General features: G+C 41.2%; 1 protein-coding gene across 1 annotated transcript; it reads left to right on the top strand.

Moving 5' to 3' along the window:
* Nucleotides 1-26,464, top strand: ISX (intestine specific homeobox). The gene is made up of 6 exons (XM_035316040.1): nt 1-32; nt 931-1,221; nt 8,020-8,262; nt 21,154-21,305; nt 25,187-25,303; nt 25,975-26,464. The coding sequence occupies exons 2-6, from the start codon at nt 1,053-1,055 to the stop codon at nt 26,218-26,220; spliced, it is 927 nt and encodes a 308-aa protein (XP_035171931.1). The 5' UTR covers nt 1-32; nt 931-1,052; the 3' UTR covers nt 26,221-26,464.
* Nucleotides 26,465-26,505: the final 41 nt, after the last annotated feature.

The raw sequence follows: 26,505 nt of genomic DNA, 5'->3' as shown, positions 1-26,505 counted from the left end.
GAGAGGGAGACACAACCATAGCAATTTAAAAGGTGAGGGGCAATCCCAGAAGAATGCAAAAAATACCAGTGGGGGCAGGGAGAGGGAAGGAATAGGAGTGTATCTAACCACACATTCTTCCCAAAATAAAAATTAATGAGAAGATAGAAGTAGCTCATGAGATGAATTACTGGCATTCATCAGCATTCTCTGGGAAATCTTCTCCCTCGTGTTGGATACCTGACTGCAGGTGGGAGGATTATCCAGATAGCTTGCTCAGGAGAAAAAGAAAATAATGTTTTATCTCTAGGAGTATAGGTGGGAGGTAGAGGCCACTAATTCCTGTTCCTAAGTGTTTTGCAAGGGGCCTCTCTTTTTCTCTTGTGACTGATAAGATGGGATGATGTTGAAAAGCACCTGTTTGGAAAGTTCAAAGGGTTTCCAGAGTGGGAAAAGAGAGAATTTGAACCAAGGCTGATGACTGTGGGGGTGGCTGTAGGATAACCTGGGAACTGCCGGTGAGGGAAGTTTCCATCTGTGTCAACTCCTGGTATGTAAGAAAAGTTTACAAGGTGTCTCCCTTGCTAGTAATAGTACATAAGCAAATGGTTTGCCAAAGATTTCAGCCTGAAACCAGTAAAGGAGGATAACTGCAACTTGAGCAGGATCTACCAATATGAAGCAACTCTTCCCAGGGCATTTTTTACCTGTCTGTGAGGAACATACCTCCTCCCGGGATGGCAATGTGATTGCTCAGAGCTCTGTAAATTTGCGCCGACCAGGGGTTGTTCAGGAGTGGGTGGGGTTGGTAGGACTTTTCACCCCCCTTCTGATGCTGCCTTCCCCAGATACAGCAGCACAGTTTTTGGTCTCAAGCTGGCCAGAAGAGAGGAGCAGGCAAGTGTGCTCACTTTTGGGTTGCCTCTGTTTCTCCTCCCGACTCTCCTACAGGTCAGCTGGTCACGAGTGGGGAGAGGAGCGCACCTTCCCAGCTGCATGTTTCCTGGGGTGCACCAAGAGCACGAAGAGCAGGAGAGGATTTTCTGCCCTGTGGCTGCTTTGCCAGGAAGATAATGGACCCCCGTGAATGTGTCAGGCAGGGGAAGCCCAGCCTGTCCTTTTCCATTGAGGAGATCTTAAAGAAACCTGCTGCCAGCACCACCCCAAGCAGTGAAATCAGGACCAGAAGTAACTATGCTGAGACATCTTTAGCCCTAAAAGCAGGATCACCACTGGCCTTTGGTAAGTACATCACATAATGAAAAATGTTCTCCTTTTTTTTTTTTTTTCTTTTAAAATCTCTAAGGCTAAATTTTGATTAGGTAGAATTTTTATTCTTAAATTTTGCAGGAATTTTGGATTTCTGTAGTCAAGGACAAATCATTCATTATATACTCAGAAATAATCTTTAAAAATTAATTTTCTTTTAACCTCATGGTAGATTGTGCTCTTCTGCCAGCCTTTGGTGGGATTTTGTACAATTTGAAGCCCTAGTGTTATTGGAGAGGTGCGTATGCAACCTCATCAGCCACTGAAGGTAGCTCTCTTCAGTAACAGCGAGGAGCTCTTATTGTAAACAAATACAACATCCTTTATATTTCCCATTAAAAAGCAAAGGTTCTGTTATTAAAGGAGAGAGAGAAAAAAAAAAAAAAAAGAAAAAGAAAAGAAAAAAAAAATCACCTGTCACAAGGAAAGATGGGCATTCAAACACAGGAAGCTGACCTGAAACTGCTGCAACTTAATGAAGCTGTTGAAGTTTCACTTATATCAGGTGAAACTGTCTGTGGTCTGGAATTAGGGCCAAATCTGTATCATTTTCTGATAAATCTGACCACTCATCCTCAAGCAAGAGAAATGGTTTGTAAGGGTCTGTTTCTGAGGAGTTTTAGAATTCAATCACTGGGACAAGACATGAGAAAGCATCTGTGTTTAATCATTTCTGCTTATCATCAGGGACACTAGGTTCTTTCATGTACTAAATAAAGCCAACTTGTAGAGAACTAATATAACTTGGACTATAGCAAACCAACAAGTGCATTAACCTTTTTGACTTCAGTTTCCTCAGTTTAGTTACTTCAGCCGTAATTGAACTTTTACCCCTTCTGAAACTATTTTTTTCCTTAACAAAGATCAACAACAAACATATTCTGGATTTAGTATTTATTTTTCTTTTTTAATCTGTATCTTCCGTGAAACAGATTTGTTTTATATAACCAGACACATTCAATTACTGGAGAATGACCAGGAGTTTTGATGGAAGACTTTCACTCACTAGACGATGCTTACTGCTACACTTTGCAATACATGGAGATCCTTCATGTATCATGAATCCATTTCCCCAAAAACTGGATGAACCAGTAGTAAGGGAGGGAGTCTTTTTCTAAAGACCTGATGGTTCAAGTAGCCATTGCTTATGAGCATTGTTTCAGCTCCAAACAGGATCCTGATCTAGACTGGAAAGCAAACAAGACCTAAATAAGCAAGGAAACTACAAAAAAAAGTGAGCACTTGGTTGGTTACAGTAGTTGGTCTAGAGGTCAGTCCCACTACTGCTGCTTCAATTATCCTTTGCACAAGATTTGCACTTTCTTGTTCCCCCAGTACACAGGGTGACCTCACTGTACAACAGTTGTTTCCTGGGGCAGAGCAAACCCACAACACATCTCACAGCCTGGGAGCCCCAGGCACTGGGGCTGAATATAATGACCAGCTTTGAACTAGTATCTACAGCTTTCTGTAGAAACCTGCACATAAGGAAAAGGGATAAAGTTCTACTATATTTTCTCAGAACCACAGAATAGTTCAGGTTGAATGGGACCTCTCAAGGTCATCAGGTCAAAGAAAGGATGAGTTCAAAGACAGACAAGTTTGCTGAAAACCACAGCTAGTGTTGTTGCTTAGCTGTTTCATCACTGGTACTGCTGGAGGGGTGCAGCCCCTAAATGTCTGCTAAATCTGCCAGTGCAGATCAGACCTTAACAACAGCAGATCCAGGCTGTGTTTTAAGTACAGTCCTGAAACACAGAACTTAGTAATTTGTAGGAGCGGACAGGGACATAGCTGATGCTGGTGCAAGCATAATGGATCTTGTATGCTGATGGAGCCCAGGTGCCAGGTTACCTAGTGGGGGGAAATGGTGGCATGAGCTCTGTGGGAGTGGGATTTGGTGAACTGAAAGTCCTTTCCAGAGGTCCCATGGCCATCACTTTTTGCCACTGGATCCAAAGTGAGACATGTAGCACCATAGAAAAGAGAGTCAGTGCTCTTCATAGCATGGACCATAAAAATGCGTATTAACAACACGAGGCTCTTCTCTGAGAACAGAAAAGCATGGCAGAGCAGGGTTTTTTATTATTACTATTTTATAATAAATCTGTTTTGTGATCAGTATGTAGATAACCAGCCCTGTTTCAATGTGCATGTCAGCTAAACATGCCACTCAAAACACCAAAGTCTGACAAAACTGTGTGCAGGACATGGTGGGTTCCTGGGACTGCATTGCTGTACTGCCAGGACAGTCTCACCCCAAACTGCTTCCCCTGAGAATACAGTCAGTTTTCCACCTTGAAAGCAATGCAGGCAGAACAACCAGGCTTTGTCTTTGACTTCACTTCATCATCCAGCCAGAGAGAGACAGTAGCTTTAACAAGAGAATGGTGACCCTTCTCTCCCCTGCTAGAAAGCAAGGCTGGATTAATTTATTTAAGGTAAATGAAATGTTAACTAATGAAAATAACATATACACATGGAGATTCACTTAGCTGTCACTAGAGCTGGGAAAACATAGGAAAGCCATAGAGATATTTCAAAATGTTGTTTCACATTGCTTTTGCAACTGGTCAATGATTTCAAATAAATAAAATAAAATAAAAATAAAATAATTAAAAAATGAAGCTTTTTACTGTTGGTTTCTGACTAGCTCCAAAGATTTACCCAAGCTAATTACTCTTTACTTTCCCATCAGAATTGCCAGTTTTTGAAGATAAGGTTTATTTCAAAACTGCAATACCCTATGCAGTACATCTTGGGATAATTGCTGTATTTCATCAAAGTCATTCAACTTTCTGCCATATAACACTGACATTAAACAAATTGTGTAAATAGTTAGCTATATCTAATTTGACTCAGTGCTGGCCAAGGTCAGGGAACTAAAATGAGCCAGGGAACTTTTTGGAAATTCCAGGATGGGATTCAAATCCAGCTGCTTTCCCAGAACAGCTCAGCAGCAGCAAAGAAGGAAGTGCTGAGGGTCAGGGCCAAGTCATATCTTACTACAGATTTTAAGAATATTTTCCGCCTCCTATATGTTATGTATCTGAGCCATGCTGTGATCCACGAGAGCAAGAACTGAGCCATACATGTATCCATGGCTCCATGAAGTAGATAACCAGGCCAGAAACAATCGTCCAGATGGTCTGCAGATCTAGACAGACTAGGGACCAAGACCACACTTGTCCTCAAGTCTAAATCTAGCCATTAAGTGTTAAGAAGATGGGTGGAACCAGGAGATTCAGAATGTCAGAAATGAGGATATAGAGCTTACCCTGGAGTCTTTTTCCAAGGCAACCCAAGGGCACTAGATCAGATGACCTTCATAATTTGCTTCCAACCTAAATTATCATGCAATTCTTTGACAAAAAGAATTTGATGTACATTGCTAGCCACTCATAGAAAGGTGGGATAGGAGTCGATCATATATAAAATCTCTGTACCTGATTCCTAAGTTTTTTTTAAGGGTATCTCCAATGGGGTTTGGAATAAGGAGTGTAGTCTTCCTACAAACTCAGTTGTAATATTTTGTAACATTTGTGAGTTTACTATGCAAAGGCGACTTACAAGATGACCTGGAACTGCAGCTGTTGATCTGATGTCTACTGAAAATTTTGAATTTTTGAGAGGCTACTACCAAGTTAAAAAAAAGAACAGGGAAAAAGAAGATATTTTAGTATTCAGCCTATGTTTCTCCCCTCTTATTTTTGTCACAATGCCTAGAAAGAGTAACTATGGCCTTTGAAAGGGACACAAATAAGCATGCCCAACAAGTGTTGGTCTCCTTCTTGGTGCCAACTCCTTCATTTTAAACAGAGAAGACTAGCAGCCTGTTTTAGAAAAAAGGCCAGTAAATGATTCACTCATCTTTTAAGTGAATTGGTCCTTCTTCTGAAATCCCTTGGAACCTCATTTTGATGTGCTTGAAAATACATCTGAAATAATTGTTCATTACTCCCCCAGTTTCTGTCAGTGAGGTTCCACCAACGGGAGGTCCTTTGTCAAGGCAAGGAGAGCTTGGGATGAGGATGTTGCACCTGGGAAATTAATAGTAAAAGCAGTAACAGATACAGTAATTATGTTATTATGTCTGCATTATGCCCTGTTGTGTTAAGGATATGCAAATTAATCTGAATTTAACTGTGGCTTCACACACAAGTGTCAATATGGTAATTGTTTACTTCACCAGTAGCAACACTCCACCCCCATTTGTTGCAAAAGAGGAAACAAATGAAGGAATATAACTGAATAGATACCACCTGGCTAATATCAACAATTCACCCCACCTATAACAAGGAAAAACAGACCACCTAAGGAAAAAAGGAAAAAAAAAAAAAAATAGAGGAGCAAGAGAAAAACAGCACAATAAAAAGCTTCTTGCACGTCTCAGTGACAGACTCTTCCTTGCTCAGAGCCTTAGTAAGGCCTTAAAATCATATGCTTGAAGTCTGCAACAGGTTTGTCTCTGTCCAGTGATTATACATAGAGGCTTAAATGGAGCTTAGAGCATCTGAAATAACTTCCTGTTTCCAAAAAGAAATCTTGCAATCTTGCCTGACATTTCCCATCCTTTCCTATACAGCTGAAAGTCAAAATAAAAAGACCATTTTGGGCCACAAGTCAAAGTAATTTCTGTGCATAGTAACAGTATGCAAGGTAACAAATATCTCATGTTGAGCCAGACTGAAATGTCATCACCATCCCCACAACAAAAAGGAATGAAGAGAACAGCATTCCCTGGAGGCAATCTTACCCCATGCCAATTAATAGATATTTTTCAGAGGTCTCTGCTGGAGCCATATGAACATGCACTGAAAAATACTGGCTAGACTAGAGAGCTGCCACTACAGACAGGAGCCTTGTTTGTTGAGGAGAGCCAGTACCAGAGAATGTTGCAATAGGGGCAGGACTAGACCTTAGGGCTCTTAAATCTCGGGTCTGTTCTTTAAACTCAGTATCATCTACCTTTAATCTTCTCCAGAAAACTTTGTTGATATCTCCAACCTCTCTATAAGGTTTATATCGCTATAATTTACTTCCTTGATCTCAAACAACAGATTCTCCCACTCCTTTCTACCAGTTCACGCAGCCATTGGTATTTTCCCATCTGTTTAGGACAGATTTCCACTGGGATTCCCATGGGACAGTGAATTCCCTCCCCGTTTTCTTTTCTTCAGCCTGTAATAATGTTATCCATGTCCAAATGTAAGTTGTGTTCATAACTGGGGTACGCAAGTATCTCAGGGAAGTACTTTGAGGGGAAAAAGTTGTATATGAAGGATGAAGACTTGAAAAAAATAATCTATAACTTAGAAAATAGCGATGTCATTCTGGGGAAGATTTAGTGACTGCCCCTAAAAGCACCTTGCTCGGGTACCCTTATCTTCTTCATTACTGTAGGATATAAGCACTGTCATTTCTCTACCACATTTATCTTCACAGCATCCCATCTAGCAACGGAGTACATCTAGTCCTTAATTTAGGGATGGGAGATTGAGATAGAAATCCTGAGCTAAGAACCTACATAAACACTAACATTCTCAAAGTTCTTGAGCAAATATTTTAACCCCAGGTCCAAGTTAGGGACCAGTTCCAGGTCTACCCTCTCATTTATCCCATGAACGTTGCTTGAAACCCTACCTGTTTTCTCACCAGAAAACTCAAAGTGAATTGATCCTAACTGAACTGAGTTCCATTTTGCACAATATGCTTCAAACACAGAGGTGGAGCTTATACCATGTTCTTGAAGTCAGCATGGCTGGATGCAGGCAGTTGTGTTTCGAAGTTTCCCCAAAGATTCATGATAAATTGAAAAGATAATATTTAAATAATCATTCCTCATTGACATGAACTTTTGGCTGATTTCCAGAGCTCTTGTAACTGTATTTTCTTCATGTCAGTGTAATCCCTCTGTAGGATTCCTATTGTGTGGGCTTCTACTGAGGGCAGAATTGGACACTTTGTCTCCAGATGTTATAATTATCATTGCTCCAAGGCTGGCTAGAAATAGAACTTATTATTTGTTCAGAAAATAAAACTTTGACAAGCCTAAAAAGTCAGATGCTTTGCCAATGCTATATCCTGCACCAGAAGTAAAATATGTATTAAAAATGGAGTTTCTACCAGTACAATCTGTTGAGTATCACAGCTGTTATTTGGATATAAGAGGAGAGAAGGAAGAGGGGAATAGCCCTAGGTGCTACAAGCCCCAGAGCCTAGATGTGGGTGACTGCTCAAGAGTGAAGTCCATTAATAGCTTAACGTTCTTTGGTGTTAATAACAGATAAATCTGTGCTGTAACATTAGCTTCAGTCTGGTGCTAACCATGGCAAAAGTCTATTGTTCTTATGTGTTGCCTCTTACTCTGCATTTCCAATCAAAGAAATCCAAGGGGAAAAACTAGACCAAATTCTAGGCTTGCTCATTAAAGCAGCACAGACCCAATTATCTTGTTTCTTGGTTATATCTGCTTACTTCTACACTCCCATTCTGAAAATCTCCCACAAGTATCATCCAAAGTTTTAAGATGGAATGAAAGAGAGAGCAGTTTTGGGGGGGCAAGTTCACTCGGATCATGCCCCTGCAACATAGGGGTCATCCTGGCAAAGATGTGCAAGACATTAAGATAAAGACCATTTTAACTATGATCAGGTTAGAATGGTAAACTATCTAGACCACACTCATGTTTCTTTTCTTTTCACATATACTGGAAGGTGAATCTAATGACAGTAGCTTTATCAAAGCTTTCTTGTGCTGTGTCCTTCGCAGATTCCAGCAGCAGGAGTCAATTGGAGAATGACTTACCTTCGGATAAAATGCTTCTCCAGGCCATGTGTACTACACCCGTGACCAGAGCAAAGAAAGTGCAGGGAGCCCACTGCAGGAGACCTACTGACAGCCCAACTTCCCTCTTGGGTGAGGAAACAGGTCGTGAACACCTGGAAGGCAAAAGAAAACATGATGAAGAGGAAGATCAGCTATGTGATTTCCCAGTGGACCATCCACTTCATGGTGAGTACCTCTAGATCCAGACTTTCTCCCAGAACATCCCAAACCACAGCTGTTATCTTACATGCCAACACGTGGCAATATGTAACAGCAGACATCACAAATAATCCTTGTTAAACTCTTGCCTGAGTCAGGGGGATGATTCTTCAGTGTCGTCATTGAAAACGTGGAGACCCACCCTCTGAGCTAAGCTCAGGCTTGTAAATCCTACCAGTTTTAATGACAGGGACTACTTTTGGTGTTTATTGCCCTTCGTCTTTGGGTGGCAATCTATGGAGCTAGCAGGAAATGGGCATTGCACAACGTGGGGAGCGAGGCTGCTGAACATGCCACATCAGCTTAACGCGTTGTATACACCTTGGACCCACTGCACGGGTGGTGAGGAGGTCATCACCATGCACACAGGCAAACTGTCGATATGCAATAGCTCTGGCATGTAGGATGTGACAAGTGCTGCTTTAAGTTCTTTGAGTTTCTGGAGAGGTTAATATGGACAGTAATACTACACTTCAGAAACAGGTGCTTGGTAGCAGTAGTAAGATCTTTGCTGCATGGTTTGTTATGATTCACTCCTTTCTGAAAAGAAAAAAAAAAAAAAAAAAGGAAAAAAACAGCACAGTGCAATTTCAGTGAAGGCTGTTGAAGGCTTCTAGAGGCTTCGTGTGAGTGCAAATACAGGTGGCTTCACTGACATCCACACATCTTCCTCAGCCCGTATTCTGCAAGTTGGCAGAGGAAACGTCTTTTTGTGAAATACATCTGAAAGTAAAGCCTTGCTCCTGCAGCTGCTGCTTTGGTATACATGAGTCTTGTGACAAGCTGCTGTCACCTCCTCCTCCACAAGACAAAGTCTGTCTTGATTCAGAGAGATGCGTCGTAAGACAAACGGATATTTTAGCCTACTTCTGGCCTGTAAGCTGCAGGAAGCTGATGGCAGAAGGGCAAAATCATGTGTTGCATCCTCAAGGTAGAGCCAGGGCAGCATGTTTCTGCCACACAGAACTGCCTGAGAGTGTTAAAAAAAAAAGTGCATTTCATGAGGAAGGGAGTTCCCAACCACGGGGAGGCAACTTTCCCAGGGTGTCAGAGGAGGAAGGCAGGTGTCCTGACTCAGCACTTAGCTTCAATGGCCGGCGCAGTGGTTGGTACCAGCCTCATCAGCAAAACAGGGGGAAAGCACGTAATTACCTGCATAAAACTGAGCTGAGCTGAACAGGCCCTTTCAGTGACAACTTGTATTTTAAAGGCATTTTAAACAAAATCCCACTGTTCTCTGGAGGCAGTGGGGTTTTGAAACCAAGCAGAGGTTTAATGATCTGCCGTTTTCTAGGCTCCTGGTTCCCACAGTTGCTGAGCCTTTGATAGAAACTGGCTGAAGGAGAGGGAGGATCTGAAAACACTGGATTGGCATTTTCCCCACAGCGCACAAACAATGATGTTTCAGATTCTGTGCACACACTGTGTCATTCTTAGCAGAGAGCTGAAGCCCTGGGTTTAAAATACTTTGCAGCATCATAAGCTCCAGCCGCAGTCCTCCACTTCGTGTTAGAGAAAAGCAGGCGGCTCCTTTTCTCCTGCCTCTGGCTGAGGCTGGAGTCACCTTTTCCAGATATGGTGAGCAGCAGTGCCTCTGGGAGAGGTGGGATGGCACCATCCCCTGCAGCAGCCTATAATCTTTACAGCTTGAGCTAATAGCAAATGAACTTCTCTTACCATGCCTAGCAACTCTGTGCCTCAGACATACTTCTGGCACAGTAGCTATGGGATGGTTACGTGTCCTCTAAGAAAGCATCTTGGTGGTGCCAAACAGCCACAGCATATGCCACAGAGGTGTCCTCAAGGTCTCCCTTGTGCTCAAACTGAGTATACCTACAGGTGCCCAGGGGAACAGCACCAGCCTCAGCAGTGGGAGAAAATTCTGACATGGAAGACATCAGTCTCTCACCCTTCTATCTAGATAAAGCATGTACACGATTTGTGACAGAGGGCACTATGCTCTGGGGAAGCATACACGTGTGCAGTTGTCAGGGAGCAAAAGAAATCAAGTGAAGAAAAAAAGAAGAAATAATATCACTTCAGAGGGAGGAAAGCTGGTGTTTGGTGCTTTTTGGATAGAAGGAGAAAGATGAGGAGGAGGTCATGACTATACGCAACAAGGGCAAGAGGTTTAAGACAGCAAGAGCACCCCAACCATGAACCCTGAGCATGGATTTGGAGCATGCTTCCAAGCAAGCCCATAACATTGCAGTGTTCCTAAAAACTTGTTTTTCCCAGAAGATGGCTTATGCGACTAAGTGGTTTAGAAATGCAGGGTCATTTAAACTAAGTAGATTTATGCCCTTATCACAACCTATTTACAGGAAGCAATGCCTCTTGCACTTTGAACTTAGAGGCTGCACTGTAAGCAAAAAAAAAAAAAAAAAAAAAAAAAAAGCCCTCGTATGCTAGAGATATGCTTGTGGTGCCATTTAATTCTGCAAAGCTCCCATCTGAATTTGGAAGCCTTCATTCTGCATGTGAATGCTTTCACCTGTGACTTACAAACAGGGCAAACTCTTGTGGCCATCGCTCAGCATCACAGCAACATGTCCACGTAAATGCCCAAGTTAAATACTGAGCCCCCACTTTCCTTTTAGTTCCTTCTCTCTGCTCTGTGTGAAACCCTTGTGACTTGAGCAGTTCACCATGGCCGAGCAGCAAAGACTGAGAGGAGAACATGTCCTATGCTGGCAAGACCTGTGGCAGCTCCTGTTGGAGACTGCCATGATCCTAGTTCAGATCGTCATGAGCAATTATTTTATATGTGCTGGGTCTGGCTGTATACATATCTGTGTTTATGTCTGCCCTAACTTTTTAATTTCAAAGGCAGTGGATGAGTGTGCCTATCAATGCAATTATTTCATTTTAGTATTAGGCTGTTAAACATGGGTAATGGTTCCAGTCCTCTGCTCCAGCCAGGGAGCAGTCAGTACCTTGGAGAAACCAGATAGCATCATCAGCTTAATATACTGGCAGATGTCCCGTCTTCTGAGACTTCTCCGAGCAATAATTCAAGTACATGGTAGATCAGGCTTCCACAAATGGGGCTTGCTCCTAATTTCACTGGGAACTGGGGGTTTCAGGGCCTGGGAACAACTGCACAATGTTATTTCCTGCAGCTCATATCTTCATTATTCACTGCAGAGGAGTGTGCCATAGTGAGTCAACGTCACTCAAATATTTCTATAGCAGAAATCCTCTGCTCATTGCTGACTGGGGTCTTTTTACTACTCTTATAGTTTTATTATTATGATAGTATCTTTGATCCCAAAGCATATTGACAAATTCTGCTGTCAATTATCATAAAGACAATGGAAAATATGGAGATGAGCCCAGTCCTGGAGAACTTCCAGTATAAGTCATGTCTCTTCTGCATTGATGCCAGTTGCAGGCATCTTTAGCTTAGTGTTTATATTTTCTCTGAAGCCATAAATTCATTTGTTCTGTTCATTTGCAGATGATATGGTCAAATCCATGTACCCCTGTGAAATGGCATGGTTTATCACTTGCAGAACAGTCTTTTCCCCAATATGCTGACTTAATGCATTTATAAAACACCCAAGAGAAAATGAAGCACTGTATAATCACAATTCCAGATAAATATCGGCTGCCCAGAATACACCAATGGGACCGAGAATAAGGGCAAAAGTATCCCATTGTCCTGAACAACAAAAGGAAGCAATTCTAAATGAAAAGGAAAAGCGGGGGGAGGGGAGGGGGAATAAAAGCCTATATACATAATTCTGCTGCCATCGACTGTCTTACCAGTCTTCTGTTTGTTAGTGTGAATAGTCCCTGCAGTCCTGTGTCTCTGAAGTACAGTATTCCTGTACACACCGAGAAATGCAGCAAACCATTGACCTTGATTTGGTGAGTTTAGCTGCAGCACTGTTAAAGGCTAGTTCTTTGTTTTTCTCCCTCTTTGAAGACTGACTGGTTTTAATCACACTCTGGATATTAAATTAAAGGCATTAAACCTGAATCCTTTACTCTTGCCCTTCAGACTATGTTCACACAGTAGTCTGACTGATACAAGTAAGCGCTGAAGCAAGAAAAGTTGTTGGCAGTTTGGGACTACCATAAATTCTATTTGTGCTTTGGTTTTTTGTTTGTTTTGTTTTTGTTTTGTTTTGTGTTTTGTTTGTTTATTTGTTGGTTAAAGCAATGTTAGCATGCAATGCTTTTCTCCAACAGCTCCTTCTTTCCTGGGAGTTTTAGATCCGAAGGGTGTATTACACAGGAGCCAGAGGTTAATTTGTTCCTGCTAGTCAAATCTATGCAATGTGACCACTTGTAAAGTTGATGGCACATCTTGATAAGTTTACTTCAAAGGTCTTACAAGTACTTATTGACTTCTCCGGAATTGTCTGAGAACTTTTCATTACATCCCCAGGATCCAGTGCTTTTAATTACTGTTCATTAGAATTGATGGCAAGCCTTTTACTTACTGTATTAGCAAATGCTTTATGCTGAAATTAGAAACATCAGAGACTATGTACTAAAATAATGATGAGTTTTTTTTATTGGAGGGAGAGCAGGCTCTGAGGCTGGGATGTAAAATAGCATGCCTGATTCATGTTTAGAGGTTTGCAGGTAATCAAAAAGAGCTGGAATAAAGCAGGGAGAGAAAAAAAAAAAAAAAACTGTCTGTGCAACCTGCGATAAGCTCAGCTTTCTGACAAAGGTGGTTGACCAGAGAGTGTGGGGAGAGCAATGGGGAACTTGTATTTTTGTATTTCACAGTGAAAACCGTTATTGGATTAGTCAGGTCATTGCTTTCTCATTGTTCACTGATTGTGAGCATCTTTAAGGTGAAGTTTGGCAATGGCAGAACAATCTCAGAAAGTACGTTTCAAACCTGAGATGTAGGTGAGTGGGGAAAAGTACATATATACCTACCCCAAATTCACTTTGCCCTGAAGGAGTTCATGAACATGGAGGTAATTTAGCCTGGGAACAGAACTGGTACCAGGTGGTAGAAACTACCACGCACCCCTGTCAGTTGGGGTCCCTCCAGCCACAGTCTGTGTGCTCCCTCCACACTTCTCACAGACCACTGGCTGTGCCAGACTTATGCACAACAGGACAGCATCATTTGTAAACACCATCAGCTCTTTGCTGGTGACTGAGAAGGTTTATATTCACCAGGGGCTCAGGCTGACGATGAGCACCATCCTCTGTAACAAACTGCCCACGTGAATTGTTTCATGTGTGCCTTCTGCTCCCTGCCAGCTCCTCTGAAAAGCAGGCTAAAAAATTCCCACAGCCACCACCATACAGCTTGCTTAAACAGGTTTCTGGCCTGGCATTTTTAGCATTCCAACGCACACTGCCTAAGTCTGCACCTCTCTGTGTTTCAGCCTTGCTGTCAGGTGATTAGGCACTGTACTCTGCGCCAGGGTGAACACGGCTCTTCATCAAAGAGTTGTGGACTGAGGAGAAGGAAGTCGAGCCTTTAACAGTTTGAGTCCTGCTGCTCTGCCTTGACTTCTGCTATGCCTCAGTGGCCGGCAGCTGGATGCTAAATGCTACGTTTCACTAGCAAGAGGCTCTATGCGGAACACATTGTACATGTACAATTCAGATCAGTCTCACTGGTTATGCCAGTCCCTCTTGAAAGTGGCTGGGAAAAAATAATAACAATAAAGATTAGCCACACTGCCATACTCCCACGTAAAAAATGCAGCACAAGCTCTTTTGAAAGCCATGAGCCACCTCTTTAACTAGGAGAGGGACTGCCACTGGCACATCTCTGCACACAGACAAGCACATTTTGTCCTGATGCCATCTGCATGCTGTAATAGCCCTTTTATAGAGTTGCAATTGTTTTTGCTATGGGCTTGACCATCATAAGCAGAATGTCACCAGAGAAGAACAATGCTCAGAAAAGTCACTGGAAGGAACCAGCTGGGAGACTCAAATATCTGTAATTGGTTGAATCAAAAAGAAGAGAGAGAGAGTTACTTCTTTTAAAAAGGCTGAAAGGAAAAAAAAAAAACACAACCCAGCCAGATATAATGAGGATCATTGTCAAGGCTCCTGAGTTTCTCTCTGAGAAACAAATGGTACAGTCATCTTTGTTACACAGAGAAAAATATATTTTTGAGCATATGAAGCTAAAGCCACTGCTTGCTTATGTAAGTGCTTTCTCTCTTCTTGTCAAAGAAGCTGCAAAATCTTTGGATCTGGCTATCAGATACTGTGAGAGGGTGTCTGTCCAGAAATGACAAAGAGGATTGCAGAAAGATAAACTGATCCCACAAGTTTTACCTACCTAGATTACATACTTCAAAGCAGAGATGTGTCAGCACTGACTTCCAGCCCTTCTCTGGGGTTTTAGTTCCTTAACCCTCCAGCCCCTCGTATTGAGACCGAGTAGGCTTCATACAGTCTTGGCCTGCTAATGGGCTAAGTGCAAATAGGAGGTGCAATTGCAGAGATCTTCCTGAGGTAGTATTTATTTAGCTGTTTCAGGCACACAGGGCAGCTGAGGCACAGCAGCACAAGGTGTAGACTATTTGCCTGCTACGGGCCAGAATGAATTTGCCAGAGCATAGTATTGCTGCAGATGCACAGCTTTTACTTAGCAAATGCAGGTACAAGTACTAGTCTTCAGTATTGATTCACTTATGCCTCTAATATCTTGCAGTTCTGTTATGGTGGGTGGTGAAAATAAGCTTAGCTAACATGGTATAAACAAGAGATCAGACTCCTTAAGCTATGAGTAGTTTTAAAGCTTTAAATTGCCTCATATTTTTTTAAGGGGTGGGGGGGAGGAGGGGAGCAGCATTACTACACTTTGGTCCACGTGGATATTTGGAGATCAGAGATCACATAATATAGAACATTGCGTGGAACCTCTAGAGACCAAGTTGTCCAACTCCAACTCTAAGCAGGACCAGCTTAGATCAGGTTGCATAGGCTTTGTCCTGTCAAGTTCTGAACATCTCCAAGGCAGGAGACTTTTTAATCTCTCCAGGACTATGTTCCAGTGTCAAACTACCTTCATGGTGAACATATTTTTTCCTATTATCTAATCCAAATTTTATTTGCTGTAATTTGTACTCATTGTTCTCACCCTTTAACTGCACACCTTTAAGAAGAATCAGTATTTCAACAAAGTTCAAGTGTTTCAACTTGCTCTAGGTCTGACCTAGTAATAAAGCTAGATCTGCAAAGGACAAATGTGCCTGTTTCTGAATTTAAATAAGTTATACTGCTTTATCAGTGTGAAGAATCTAGCCCTTCCAATGTCAACAATAAGGCAATGTATAGACAGCTGTATCTCCAAGAATCTGGAAATGCTGTTATATCTAGCTGCCTGGTATTTTCAGGCTTGGTTTCAGCAGTCAGCTAACCTGCAAATGACTTTCACAGAGCATAAAAGCACACTTGAATATCCCCAGCTTTTACATAGAAAATAGCTCGGGAAACTCAGACAGAGTCTTATTTCCCCAGAGACTCTACAGCCACGTTTGTAAAGCCAATGTTACACTTCCAACACTTTCTAGTCTTATATCTTCCACCCACATTCTTTATTAGACTGTAATTCTGAATGCTGTTGTTTGCTATGGGATCTCTAAGCTAAGGTCCCAAGGCAAAGGAAAGTATCAAAGCTACAGTCAGAGAAAGTTTCATCTTGCAAGGCAAAATGTTAACATACAGTCCCAGATTTTTTCTATTTTTCATAGTGTTTTGTGGGTTGGATTTTTTTTTTTTTCTTTTTTGAAACAAAAATAGAATGACTGATTACTTATAGAAAAAAATGCACTCTTCTAGATTTCCTACTGGCAAAAGCCTTGATTAGGTCACAGGAGTCTATTTTGTTAGCAATTTAATTTCATTTCCAGTTGAAATCAAAGCCCGTCCTTCAGTCTCTACTGGCCCCGTACCTGACCTCATGTTATTTTATTTTGTTTAATCTGATGAGTTCCAACTTTGAAAGATATGGTTTCAGAAGAAGTGGCACTTCTGAGTGCTGTGTAGATTCTTCCCTTACATAACAGTCTTATCTATAAAACAGCTCACCATGCCCTTTCAAGAAGGAAAAATGTGGAAGATGTAAGAGCACACTGATAGCAAGTTTCTTTTGCCTGTCACCAAGCTATATGGGTCATTTTCATACAAAAGATGCTGAAAGGAGACACCAGAAACTCATGAGCCTATTCTCTCTTAAACTGTGTTGTTTAGTCCTGGACACCTTTGGGTGGGACAGATGATCTGGCAGATCTATTCCTGATTCCATCTATAGTATAATTTTTAATACTGTATGTCTCAAAAAGCAATAGGTCAGTCTTTCAGGTACCATAAGATGTCCCATCTGCACAAAGTTTCTTCTCACACTTACACCAGCTGTGGAGAGACTTTGTCTTCTCATTCTCGTATATTCCTTGTAGGGCAGTCTTTCCGGCTCCTTCTAGACTCATGATCTTTACTACTGAGTTCTATACCCCATCCCTGTAGAGGTAGTATTACGTTGATTGATATAGATGATTTCTTGAGTCAATGTAGGCTGATTAATTCAACAAACTCTGCACAAAGTGTCCTTCTAGCATCCAGAAATTCTTGAGCTGGTAGCCAAGTATAAATACCTACATCATCATCTCTGTCTATAGTTTGTATGAACAAGCTTTCTATGGAGAAGTCCTGCAGCTAGTATGGTCTGATAATGTAAACCATTCATTTTTAGCTCAGGTAGTATTCTCTGATTTGGGCACTAAAAGTCTTGCCTTTAGGTTTTATTCCACATCATACAGATGATGGTTGTCATATTCTGTATTTACAGGAAAAAAAACAAACACTGATTACTCTTTGTATGGTACCCACTGTGATGGAGTCTGACTCAGCTGGCCTTTGGCATTCACTTCATTCCTATCATGGTCCACTTCAGTCATCTTAATTGTAGAGAGTCTGGTCAATGTATGAGACAGAAGGGTTTATACTGGACTAAATCATTATTTGCTCTATTCTGATGGAATACTAAAAAATACTCTTTTTTTCATTTGATGCGACATCTTAGATTTTGAAATGTAGACATTTTCTTTCTTTGCACAGTTGTGAAATTATATTTCAGTTCACTAATATAAAACATTAAAAAAATACGTGGGTCTTTTTTTTTGCTTCTTTAGAAATCTTCTGGGAGGTAGTGTGGTCTGTTCTCTTTCTTCTGAAGGCTTTCTGGTTGCTAGAAGTTACACAGACTGCCTTGACATACAAAGCCTGGCAGGACACCAACCCAGATATTTATGTACAGTTGGGACTGTAAGAACAAGGAGGTGGTCACAGTTGAGATTCCTCTACTCTGTTAATGTTGGAGGTATAGTGCAGCTTCTTCCAGATTTGGGGAGCAGTCTCCCACTCTGGCAAGAGGCAGGAGCTCAGCTCAGTGTTCAGTGAGATATGTGGGACCTCACAGGAAGCATCCAATTTCTGAGACCATGAGCAAGGTCAGGGCAGAATTCACTTGTGTGGACATGCTATATGAATTGCCCTGTGAAAAAGAAATATAAATACCATATGTTGTAATGATACAAATATAGCAGAGATATTCATTACTGTACGACAGGACATGATGTACTTGACAAAATATCACCTTGGTACTCAATCTTACCTGTCTAAAATATCTCCCAGTAGGATATGGAAGCCAACCCCCACAGAGAGGTGAGAGGTGAAAATCTTCTAGACAAGAGACACTCTGAACTACGTTAGTGCTATCATATCCACAGGGGACATAGTGTCTTGGGATTCATATTCTTAGTAATGATAGTCCATATTTCCCTTTTTAATCCATACAGCAATAAATGCCACTTTTCTTATAGACATATTTTGTGAAGGTTCGAGTTGATGCAACTTTGTAATCAGAGCTTCAAGGAAAGGGTGCCCATTGCTATCTCCAGTATATATGCACAAAAATATTTATCATTTCAAATCTTTGCCCTAGTGGTGTCAGCAAGATTCAATTTAAATGACATTTTTCCCTTGGGGCTGAAGCCAGGGCTGCAGTCTAATGAGTAGTACTTTGATAAGCCAGTGAAAAGTCTAATGATATGGATTTAACTCTGTTGGACATGAGCTTTATTAGGTTGTTTCTGAGATATGAGAGTATTGACAGTGTTTATGATAAATGACGCTTCTCAGTTACTCTTGCATGGCTGGTCTCCTTTTTAAAGTATCTAAAGTGTTTAAAAAAGAGGAAATATTCACAACAGAATATATTAACTTACTGGTTCCCATATATTGTCTCCTAGACATCTTCCTACCAAATCAATGGGCAGAATTTTTTATTCCTTATTTTCTGTGTCACCAGAGTCAAAATGAAGTTTCCATTACAGAATGAAAGATGTCATTTTCTGGTTGGGGCAGAGCCCAATTTACACCGGTTAAGGCACTTAGTTACCTTTTTCTCTGCTTTAGCCCCAACAAGGAATACTTTATGCTAATAATACAGGGGGAAAAGGTGTAAAGTCTCCTTGAGGGATTAAGCTAGCCATCTCTGGGTAACTGTTCCCATTAGGAAGTGTATGCATCTAGTTATGTGGTATATATTGTAGCTGTCATCAGACCATGGAAGACCAAAAGCAATTATTCAAAAACTTTGTTTTCTTCAGCAACATGGTGTCAGTGCCAAATACTTCAGGAGAGATTTGGATTTTTACACTCCTATCAGGCTGCAGTTTTACAAGCTCAGTAGAAAAACAAACAAACAAACAAACAAAAAAATGTAACTTGGGGCATAACATTTTGTGCTGTTCATCCAATGTCATCTGGAAGATTTTCAATTTGTGCATCAGAGAGGCTTCCAGCCTTGGGATGTAGCTGAAACCCATGTTTTGCAGATCAGTCGTGTTACAGCTTATTTCTGACACTCCCTTCTCCTCCTTTCTGCAAGACATCAACCTTTCAGCATCATTTCAGATCAACCCAGACCTTATTCTAATTTACACCAAGTGGCGTACATAGTTCATGATCTGAATAAAATACCTTTGTGTAGGAGGGTATTTTCAAATTAGTGTAGGTGCTGATGGAAAAGTCTGTGTGGTCACACTGCAGCAGTTGAAGGAGTAGAGCAGTCACAGAGTCCTCTCAGGAATTCATACCACCAAAAGGTCCCCATACATGTCTCTCTGGGTTTTAAGGCCTTATAGTTCTTAAGCACAAATGTGTTTAGAGATTTCCCACACCATAACAATGTAGTCTGGAGAATACTGTGACTTTTCTTTGTAAGGTAGTATTTTAATGCAATTGTTACAGGGCGGTGAAGTTGCTGATTATCCCTAAGTACTGTTAAGGAATGGTATGAAAAGAGAATGGAGATCAGTTAGTCTGGAGTGGTTTACTTCTTTTCACAATGTTCACTCAGTTTGGGTACTCTTTGATCTTGCTGGCATCTGGGAGGAGTAAATTAATCAAAATCAATGAAGTGCCAGTGGAATAAAATCTAGGGGTAAGATCGGAATCAGATCAAGCTAATACACTTATATTTGTAATTTCTCATCTTATCTGAACTTGTGTACAACATATCTTTTGAAGCTGACTCTTCTAATTCTCTTGTTCTCCATCCATGAATCACTCCAACATTCAAGATCAGGTTGGGTGTAGTGTAGGGGTGGAGCAACTGGCTTGGGTGAGGCAGCAGGGTGGAATGGGTGAGGTGTTGTCAAAGAATGTTATTGGGCAAGAAATAGCTGGAGATGTCTGGTGACAAGGTGACATGGGAAAGTAGTTACTGCTGCCCTGGGGTGAGGAGAAGTTGGGTATGTTGATGGTAAGGTGGTTCACTCTCAAGAGGTCCAGCAATGCTTTTCTGCCTGAAGCTAACAGTGATCTAAAAGGCACCATATCACTCAGCTCAATCTCATAACGAATCAGTACCTATCCAAAATAACTCAGATTCAACTTTTAAGGCAAGAATGAACAAGTTAATGTAAACAGAGCAAGAGAGCACAAGGAAACAATGAATAGGCTGCAGACTCTGTAGTATACCCAAGCAGCTTTGCAAGAAATATGAATATGCTAAAGAACTGAGCTTATACCAACAAGTATCTTGTTCTAAGATGAAAAAGCAGACCTGACACAGTTTGTCTATGGACAAAAGTTACTCCGTTTACTCCTTATTCCCCCACTGCCCAGCAAGATTCACAGCCTCCTGACTGTGGAAAAGTTCATGTTAAGTCTAAGGAAAATACAGATTTCTATTTTATTTAATAGATGACTGCAGATGACCTTGGATATTCAAACCACTATTCTGAGGGTGTTATACCTCAGAGCTTGGGGAAAGCTTAGCAAAACCAGTATGACAGGAAAAGATAGGCATGGAAAATCTATAAGCTGAAAGAAAAATGGTGATTCGTTACAGTCATAAGAACTGCACCAAAAGTATCCACTCATTCATTGCCTTTACATTGTGTTTGTTCACAAATAGTTAATAATGGATTATAAATGAGCAGCAGATGTTGTGTGCGTGTGATAGATGAGCAACAAAGGTCAAAGTTTCATCCAACACTAAAGGATGTTGACAACAAAACCATTGCAGGGTTAGTGTGGCTAAAATACATAAGGTTTTGTGATTAAAATACATAGGTTTCTGTAGTTGCTCACATGTAATGAATCAGTGGAATTAGCACTGCAAATAGACACTGTTGACTCTCTACTTCAATGCTAAAGTCCACATTCACTGTCGGGTCAAGAGACAGTCACCTATTGTAAGTACACCTATTGTAAGTACATCTCCAGAAGGAGCTGGAGATGCCATCCGAGCTGCATAGCAATTTGCAGAAACTGCCGGATCTCTGAATCTCCTTGTGGTCATGTGGTCATTTGCTATGAAATTCAATACACCTTTCCTTGTTTGCACAGTTGAGAGGAAAGGGAAACGGAGAATCCGGACAACATTCACAGCTGAACAGCTCCAGGAACTGGAGAAGATTTTCCAAGTGACTCACTACCCGGATATCCATATTCGCAATCAACTGGCAGCAAAGATTAACCTACCAGAAGCCAGAGTTCAGGTATGTTCTGCCTCCAAAAGGCTAAACACATTGCACCAATTCCTTATTCAGGACATGTTCATAATAATTTATGTGTGAATGACAATACTAATGAAATATGTGATCTCTCTCTTATCTTACAGAGGAGGCCTTTTACAAATAGGGAAAAAAGTATTTGTCACCCATTTGGGATTAACCAAATGGGATTAACCAAATGGGATTAATCAAAGGGTTAACAGGTGCTCTAAGCATCTTAAATGCACAGCAAATAGGAGTTGAGGATGGTTGTAAGCAACCTGTTGGACTCTGTAGCAACAGAATGGCCATTTATGAAAATATTTATTAATCATCTATCAACCTTTTATAGGGCATTGTAATTCAGTGCGAACTCTCACCCACATCCCTCTTCTACAAGTTCACAAAAAAAGTTAAAATAACTGCCCAAATAAAAATGTTTTCTTACTGTCCTGTAATTTGATATCACAGACTATAAATGCCCTGGCTGTAATTTCAGTGCATGGAAACTAATCCCGTTTCTCCCAGCTATAATGTAGCCTTGCTGACAGAGCTCAGAATTGACCCCATGTGTTCAATGCATATGAAAACTGCTACACTGAAATATGCATACCACTGTGTATTGGAATTTGGTGTTGTTTATCAGGCACTGCTGTGATGATTTTTACAGTTCCTGTAGTCACCATAATGCCGGAGTCATCAGTGTACTTCCATGTAATTGTCCCACTCTAACAATCAAAGTTCAACACTGATCAGTTTATTGACTATGACATGCCTGGGACTATTGACTAACTGTGGTGATACTGCTTCACAGTTAGGTGACAGGGAGAATTGGAGCAGCATAACTGTAATGTGCCCATTAGCAATATCAGTGCACCCGTATTGCATTTCCAATACTATGGAGCGCAAGCTGGACGACTGGTCAGACAGAGCACCAAACCACATGACAGAACAGGACCATCTTCTGTGTAAAAAAATAATTTATAATCTGTAGGGGAAAAAAAAGGAAAAAAAAAAAAAAAAAAAAAAAAAGGAAAAAAGGAAAGAAACAGAATTATCATGGGAAACACCAACCTGAGATGTGCCAAGAAGAAAAAGCACATTGTGTCTGAATTTCAGGAGGCAAATTCCCTATCCAGACTGTTACACTTGACACAGAGGTTCTGCATTTGCCTCTGTATTGGCTGAAAAAGGGAAACTGGTTGCAGAACTAAAAATTAACAGTAACTTAGGTATTTTTGAAATCATAGAATCATAGAACCAAAATCAGCTCTAAGTCAAATCACCTCAGAGAGAGAATTTAACAACAACAAGAAAAGAAAAGGTGAGCATCTATTGGGGAAACCATGTGAAATATTTCACAACTGTGTGAAAAGCTTGTGTCCCCTGATCCAGAAACACAGCTATGTTTCCTACAAAACAATTTAAGTGGACAGATGGAATTACATCCTTGCATGTTTGCATGCCTACCTCCAACACAAAATGAAGAATGCTGGATGAGTAAACATTAGAAACAGAAAGTTATAAAAAGAAGGAATAAGCAAAGCTAAAGTGTACGGGCCAAATATGTGGTCAGAAAAACAAAGGATCATCAGAAACTCAATAAAAGTACATTAAGAAGAAAAAAGAGAACAGTTTTATTGATCTGTTGCTCTACAGAAATAGTGTAACAGTCAAGGAGAGTACAGAAATGGCAGAGATGCTCAGTCATAATTTCTGCTCTGTCCTTGGAAATGTATCAGGTAAGGTGGCAGTATCACATGATGGTGATGAGACACTTTCTATCAGGACAACGTTGAACAGCAGCTACAGACTGACATTTTTAAATCCAGAATCTCAGTGACTTGCTTCTAGTAGTTCTTAAAAAGCTGCTTGAGACACACTTTGGATCATCAGTTTTGATATTCAATCAGTCCTGTAGCACAGTGGAAGTTCTAGGGACCTGGAAGAAAGCTAACGTTGTGTCGATATTCAGAAGGGTAAAGAGAACAACCACATAATGACTGGTCTGTGAGCCAAACACTGATTTTGGCAAAATGATTATGAAGCTTATATGAGTCCCTACTTATGAAGAATTAAAGAAATGGTAATATATTTAATTCTGATCAATGCTGGCTTCTGGAAAACAGATTGTTGTCAAACCCTCCCTCGTTCTGCTCCTGGCTAATGCTACAGCTGTGAAGGGCAAATGAGTCTTTTGTGAAATCTCAGGCAAGGCTAAGGAAGAAGTTGACCCTGGCTTTAGCACCAGTGTGACTTTCATGAGCACCCATGGGAATGTTGTGCTCTGTTTCAGTGCCACAGCTCAGGAACACTGGAAAACCGAAGCTTACTAACATGCAGGGAAAAAAAAAAAAAAAAAATGGTATCCGTAGGTTGCTATCTGTGGTGGATGGAGCAGGGAGGAATAGGATTAAATCCCAGTAAAGAGAAGTCAGGATGCACGTTTAGAAATCATTCTGGGGAGGGGGGATTTTTGGAGCAGCTGGGAAGAAAGGGCAGTTTAGGCTCTGAACGCAGCTATGCCTATATTAAAAAATAAAAAATAAAAAATAAGTCTATGAAGTGAGGACTTTATCCTACATGCACACCCTGGAAGAAGTACTTAAAAGGTTGAATTGTTGGCTTTAGCACCCCCCTGTATCTTCAATCACTTAATCAGTGATAAAGAGGAATCATTTCATGGTTTTGTTTCACCATATAACTCCTAGCTGGTAGAAAGGGAATGTTATATTTCATACAGACTGAGCAGTTCTCAAACACACACAAACCCAGCAAAAAAGGTCTGTCCTTTCAGTAACCTCGGATACTTCTAACTATCAACAATATAGTAGAGGTCTCCTAACGTTCCCATTACTTGCTGGGCAAGAGATGCAGAAATAATTGAGCTGTTCATTATTGGATTTAAAATGCATATATATTTACAACCAGCAGCATATGGTTTTGATCCCTAACACCTTGTGTTCATCTGAATCTCTTGCCAAGAAAGAAATGTTTACATTCAAACAGCAAGTTCCAAAGCCAGCTAGTCTACAATGGAAGGGGAATTCAACTTTCACAGCAATGCAACAAGATGTACCACTGTAGCTGCACAGCATGCCTCAGCCAGAAGCCAGACAAGTCAAACCAGCTGAAAGATGAAAGAAGCTCTCCCTTGAGAAAATTAGTTGTCTGTTGTCCAGTGCAAAGGAGATGGCAGATAACATAGTCAGAGTGCTGAATGACTCAGAAGGTGGCATCCCCATGAGTCTTTTGCTTAGGATCCTTAGATGAATTTCAGAACGTTACAAGCTAAATACAGGAAGAACCCTATTACTGTAGCTCCACGGGCGACACATGTTTATTGCAGTCAGCAAACATCTAGGTGGGTCTTTTCCCAGTCTATTCATTTGAGAGCAGGGTGACCAAGTCCTGCCATACAATAAATTGTACCTCCTAAGGAAATCATAATGCCACATCTCTTGACTGCTGTGAAGCTTTGACCATGAAAGGATTTACTTTCCAAGGAGATCCCTGGAAGACCTGCTGCACACTGTCCTACTGTCTTTCTTTGAAGAGAGGATGGACCTGGACCATTACTACAGAAACAGGGCTCTGCTACAACATCAAATGATATATAATTTTATAAAAAGTTTTGAGTGAAACAAAACCAAATGCTCAATAACAGCTGTGATTCTGTGAGAGAAAAGTGGCTGTCATGATCGTGCAGAGATCCCACGTGTTATGCAAAAAGCAAAAGGTGTTGTGTCAAACCCCATGTTTTCCTTTAGGTTCAGCCTCTGGTTTTGCTGAGGTCATTTAACAAGCAGGAAAATTCATTGAATGTGAGCAGTTTCTTCTTTATCTGCTGCTCATTTCTGTGCCCTTTCATTTCTGCCTCTATCTAGATCTGGTTCCAGAACCAGCGAGCCAAGTGGAGGAAACATGAAAAATTTGGCAACTTTGGTGGCCTTCAGCATCTGACAGAAGTTGATTTCATTCCTGCTCCCAAGGCAGATATCACAGTAAGTATTGGAGGCTATGTATAAAACCAATGAGGGGGGGAAAGCTATCCTTCATCAGGTTACCTCTTCACATGGGACTATCCCAGAGAGGGAAGACTGGAAAGGACAAAATGGTGATATGATCAAGTTAAATCCCAACAAATACGGTCAAATAATATACATTTTTTAAAAAATAAGTATTATTCCTAAACCTATTTTGTAAATATGCCATGAGGGTGATCCTACCCTATTTTACTTCTAAATCATATCCCTGGAAATCTTGCTTTGGATCCATCTTTACCACCAGCAATGTCCTGAACAGGAAGAAATATGACATTTGTAACCACAAAGATGTGTTTCTTTAGGCAGTCAAGATCTTTTTACAATGTTCAGCCTACTTAGGGTCATCAGTGCTTTTTGCCCTTGCCCCATATCCTTGCTAACTCCAGGGCAGTTAATCTAGGTTGGCACACTGGTGGTTTTCCTGACAGGAGTTTTTCCATAGCTAGAACAAAGAGTATTTTGCCTTGCTCCCCAGCTGACAGCACATCATTGGGTTTTCGGGAGTCTATTCTTCTAAACTTTTCTTCTTAATTACTGAGCACCAGGGAAACAGCCAAGGTTGATTGCAAATTGTATCTAAGTAAAAGTCAGTATTGATTTACCTGAGACTTTGTTTTTATTCTTGAAAGGTTCCTAGCTTGATGCCGAGAAAGCTTGCCGCTACCATCCCTGCTGTGGGATACTACTCACCACTGCAAGGGCAACTGACAACTGCTTGGCTGCCCAGCATGCTCTCCTTCATCCCTCACCACCTGGAGCTGCTGCCTTTCCCAAAACCATACTTGCTTTTCAACGTCCTCCCCCCCTACGGCACCTACAACACGCCGCTGCCCCACAAGTTGGAACAGAGCAGTATCTGCGCCAGCTCCACATAGAGGAGGATATGGAGGAGAAGGGGACTTGGGGTGCATGCTTTTATTGCCCGTGACTGTTTGCAGGGGGCAGGTGCTCTCCTCAGACAAGCATGCTGGAACGATGAATAGCCTGTGGCATGAGGCCAGCTTGCTGCTTGAGTGCCACCACGAGAAGCTGCAGCCTAGTGAACATGGGTGAGAGCCACCGTGGACATGGAAGGAGATTCCTGTTGACCTAAGGAGCAGCATGCTGTGTAGAAACCAAACCACTCAGCAAAGAGCTTCTCCATGAGAGGACAGTGCATC

Source organism: Oxyura jamaicensis, chromosome 1 (genome assembly GCF_011077185.1).
Source record: "Oxyura jamaicensis isolate SHBP4307 breed ruddy duck chromosome 1, BPBGC_Ojam_1.0, whole genome shotgun sequence".
Taxonomy (NCBI): Eukaryota; Metazoa; Chordata; class Aves; order Anseriformes; family Anatidae; genus Oxyura; species Oxyura jamaicensis.
Note: the sequence above shows the minus strand (reverse complement) of the source record. Positions and strands in the feature narration are given on the sequence as shown.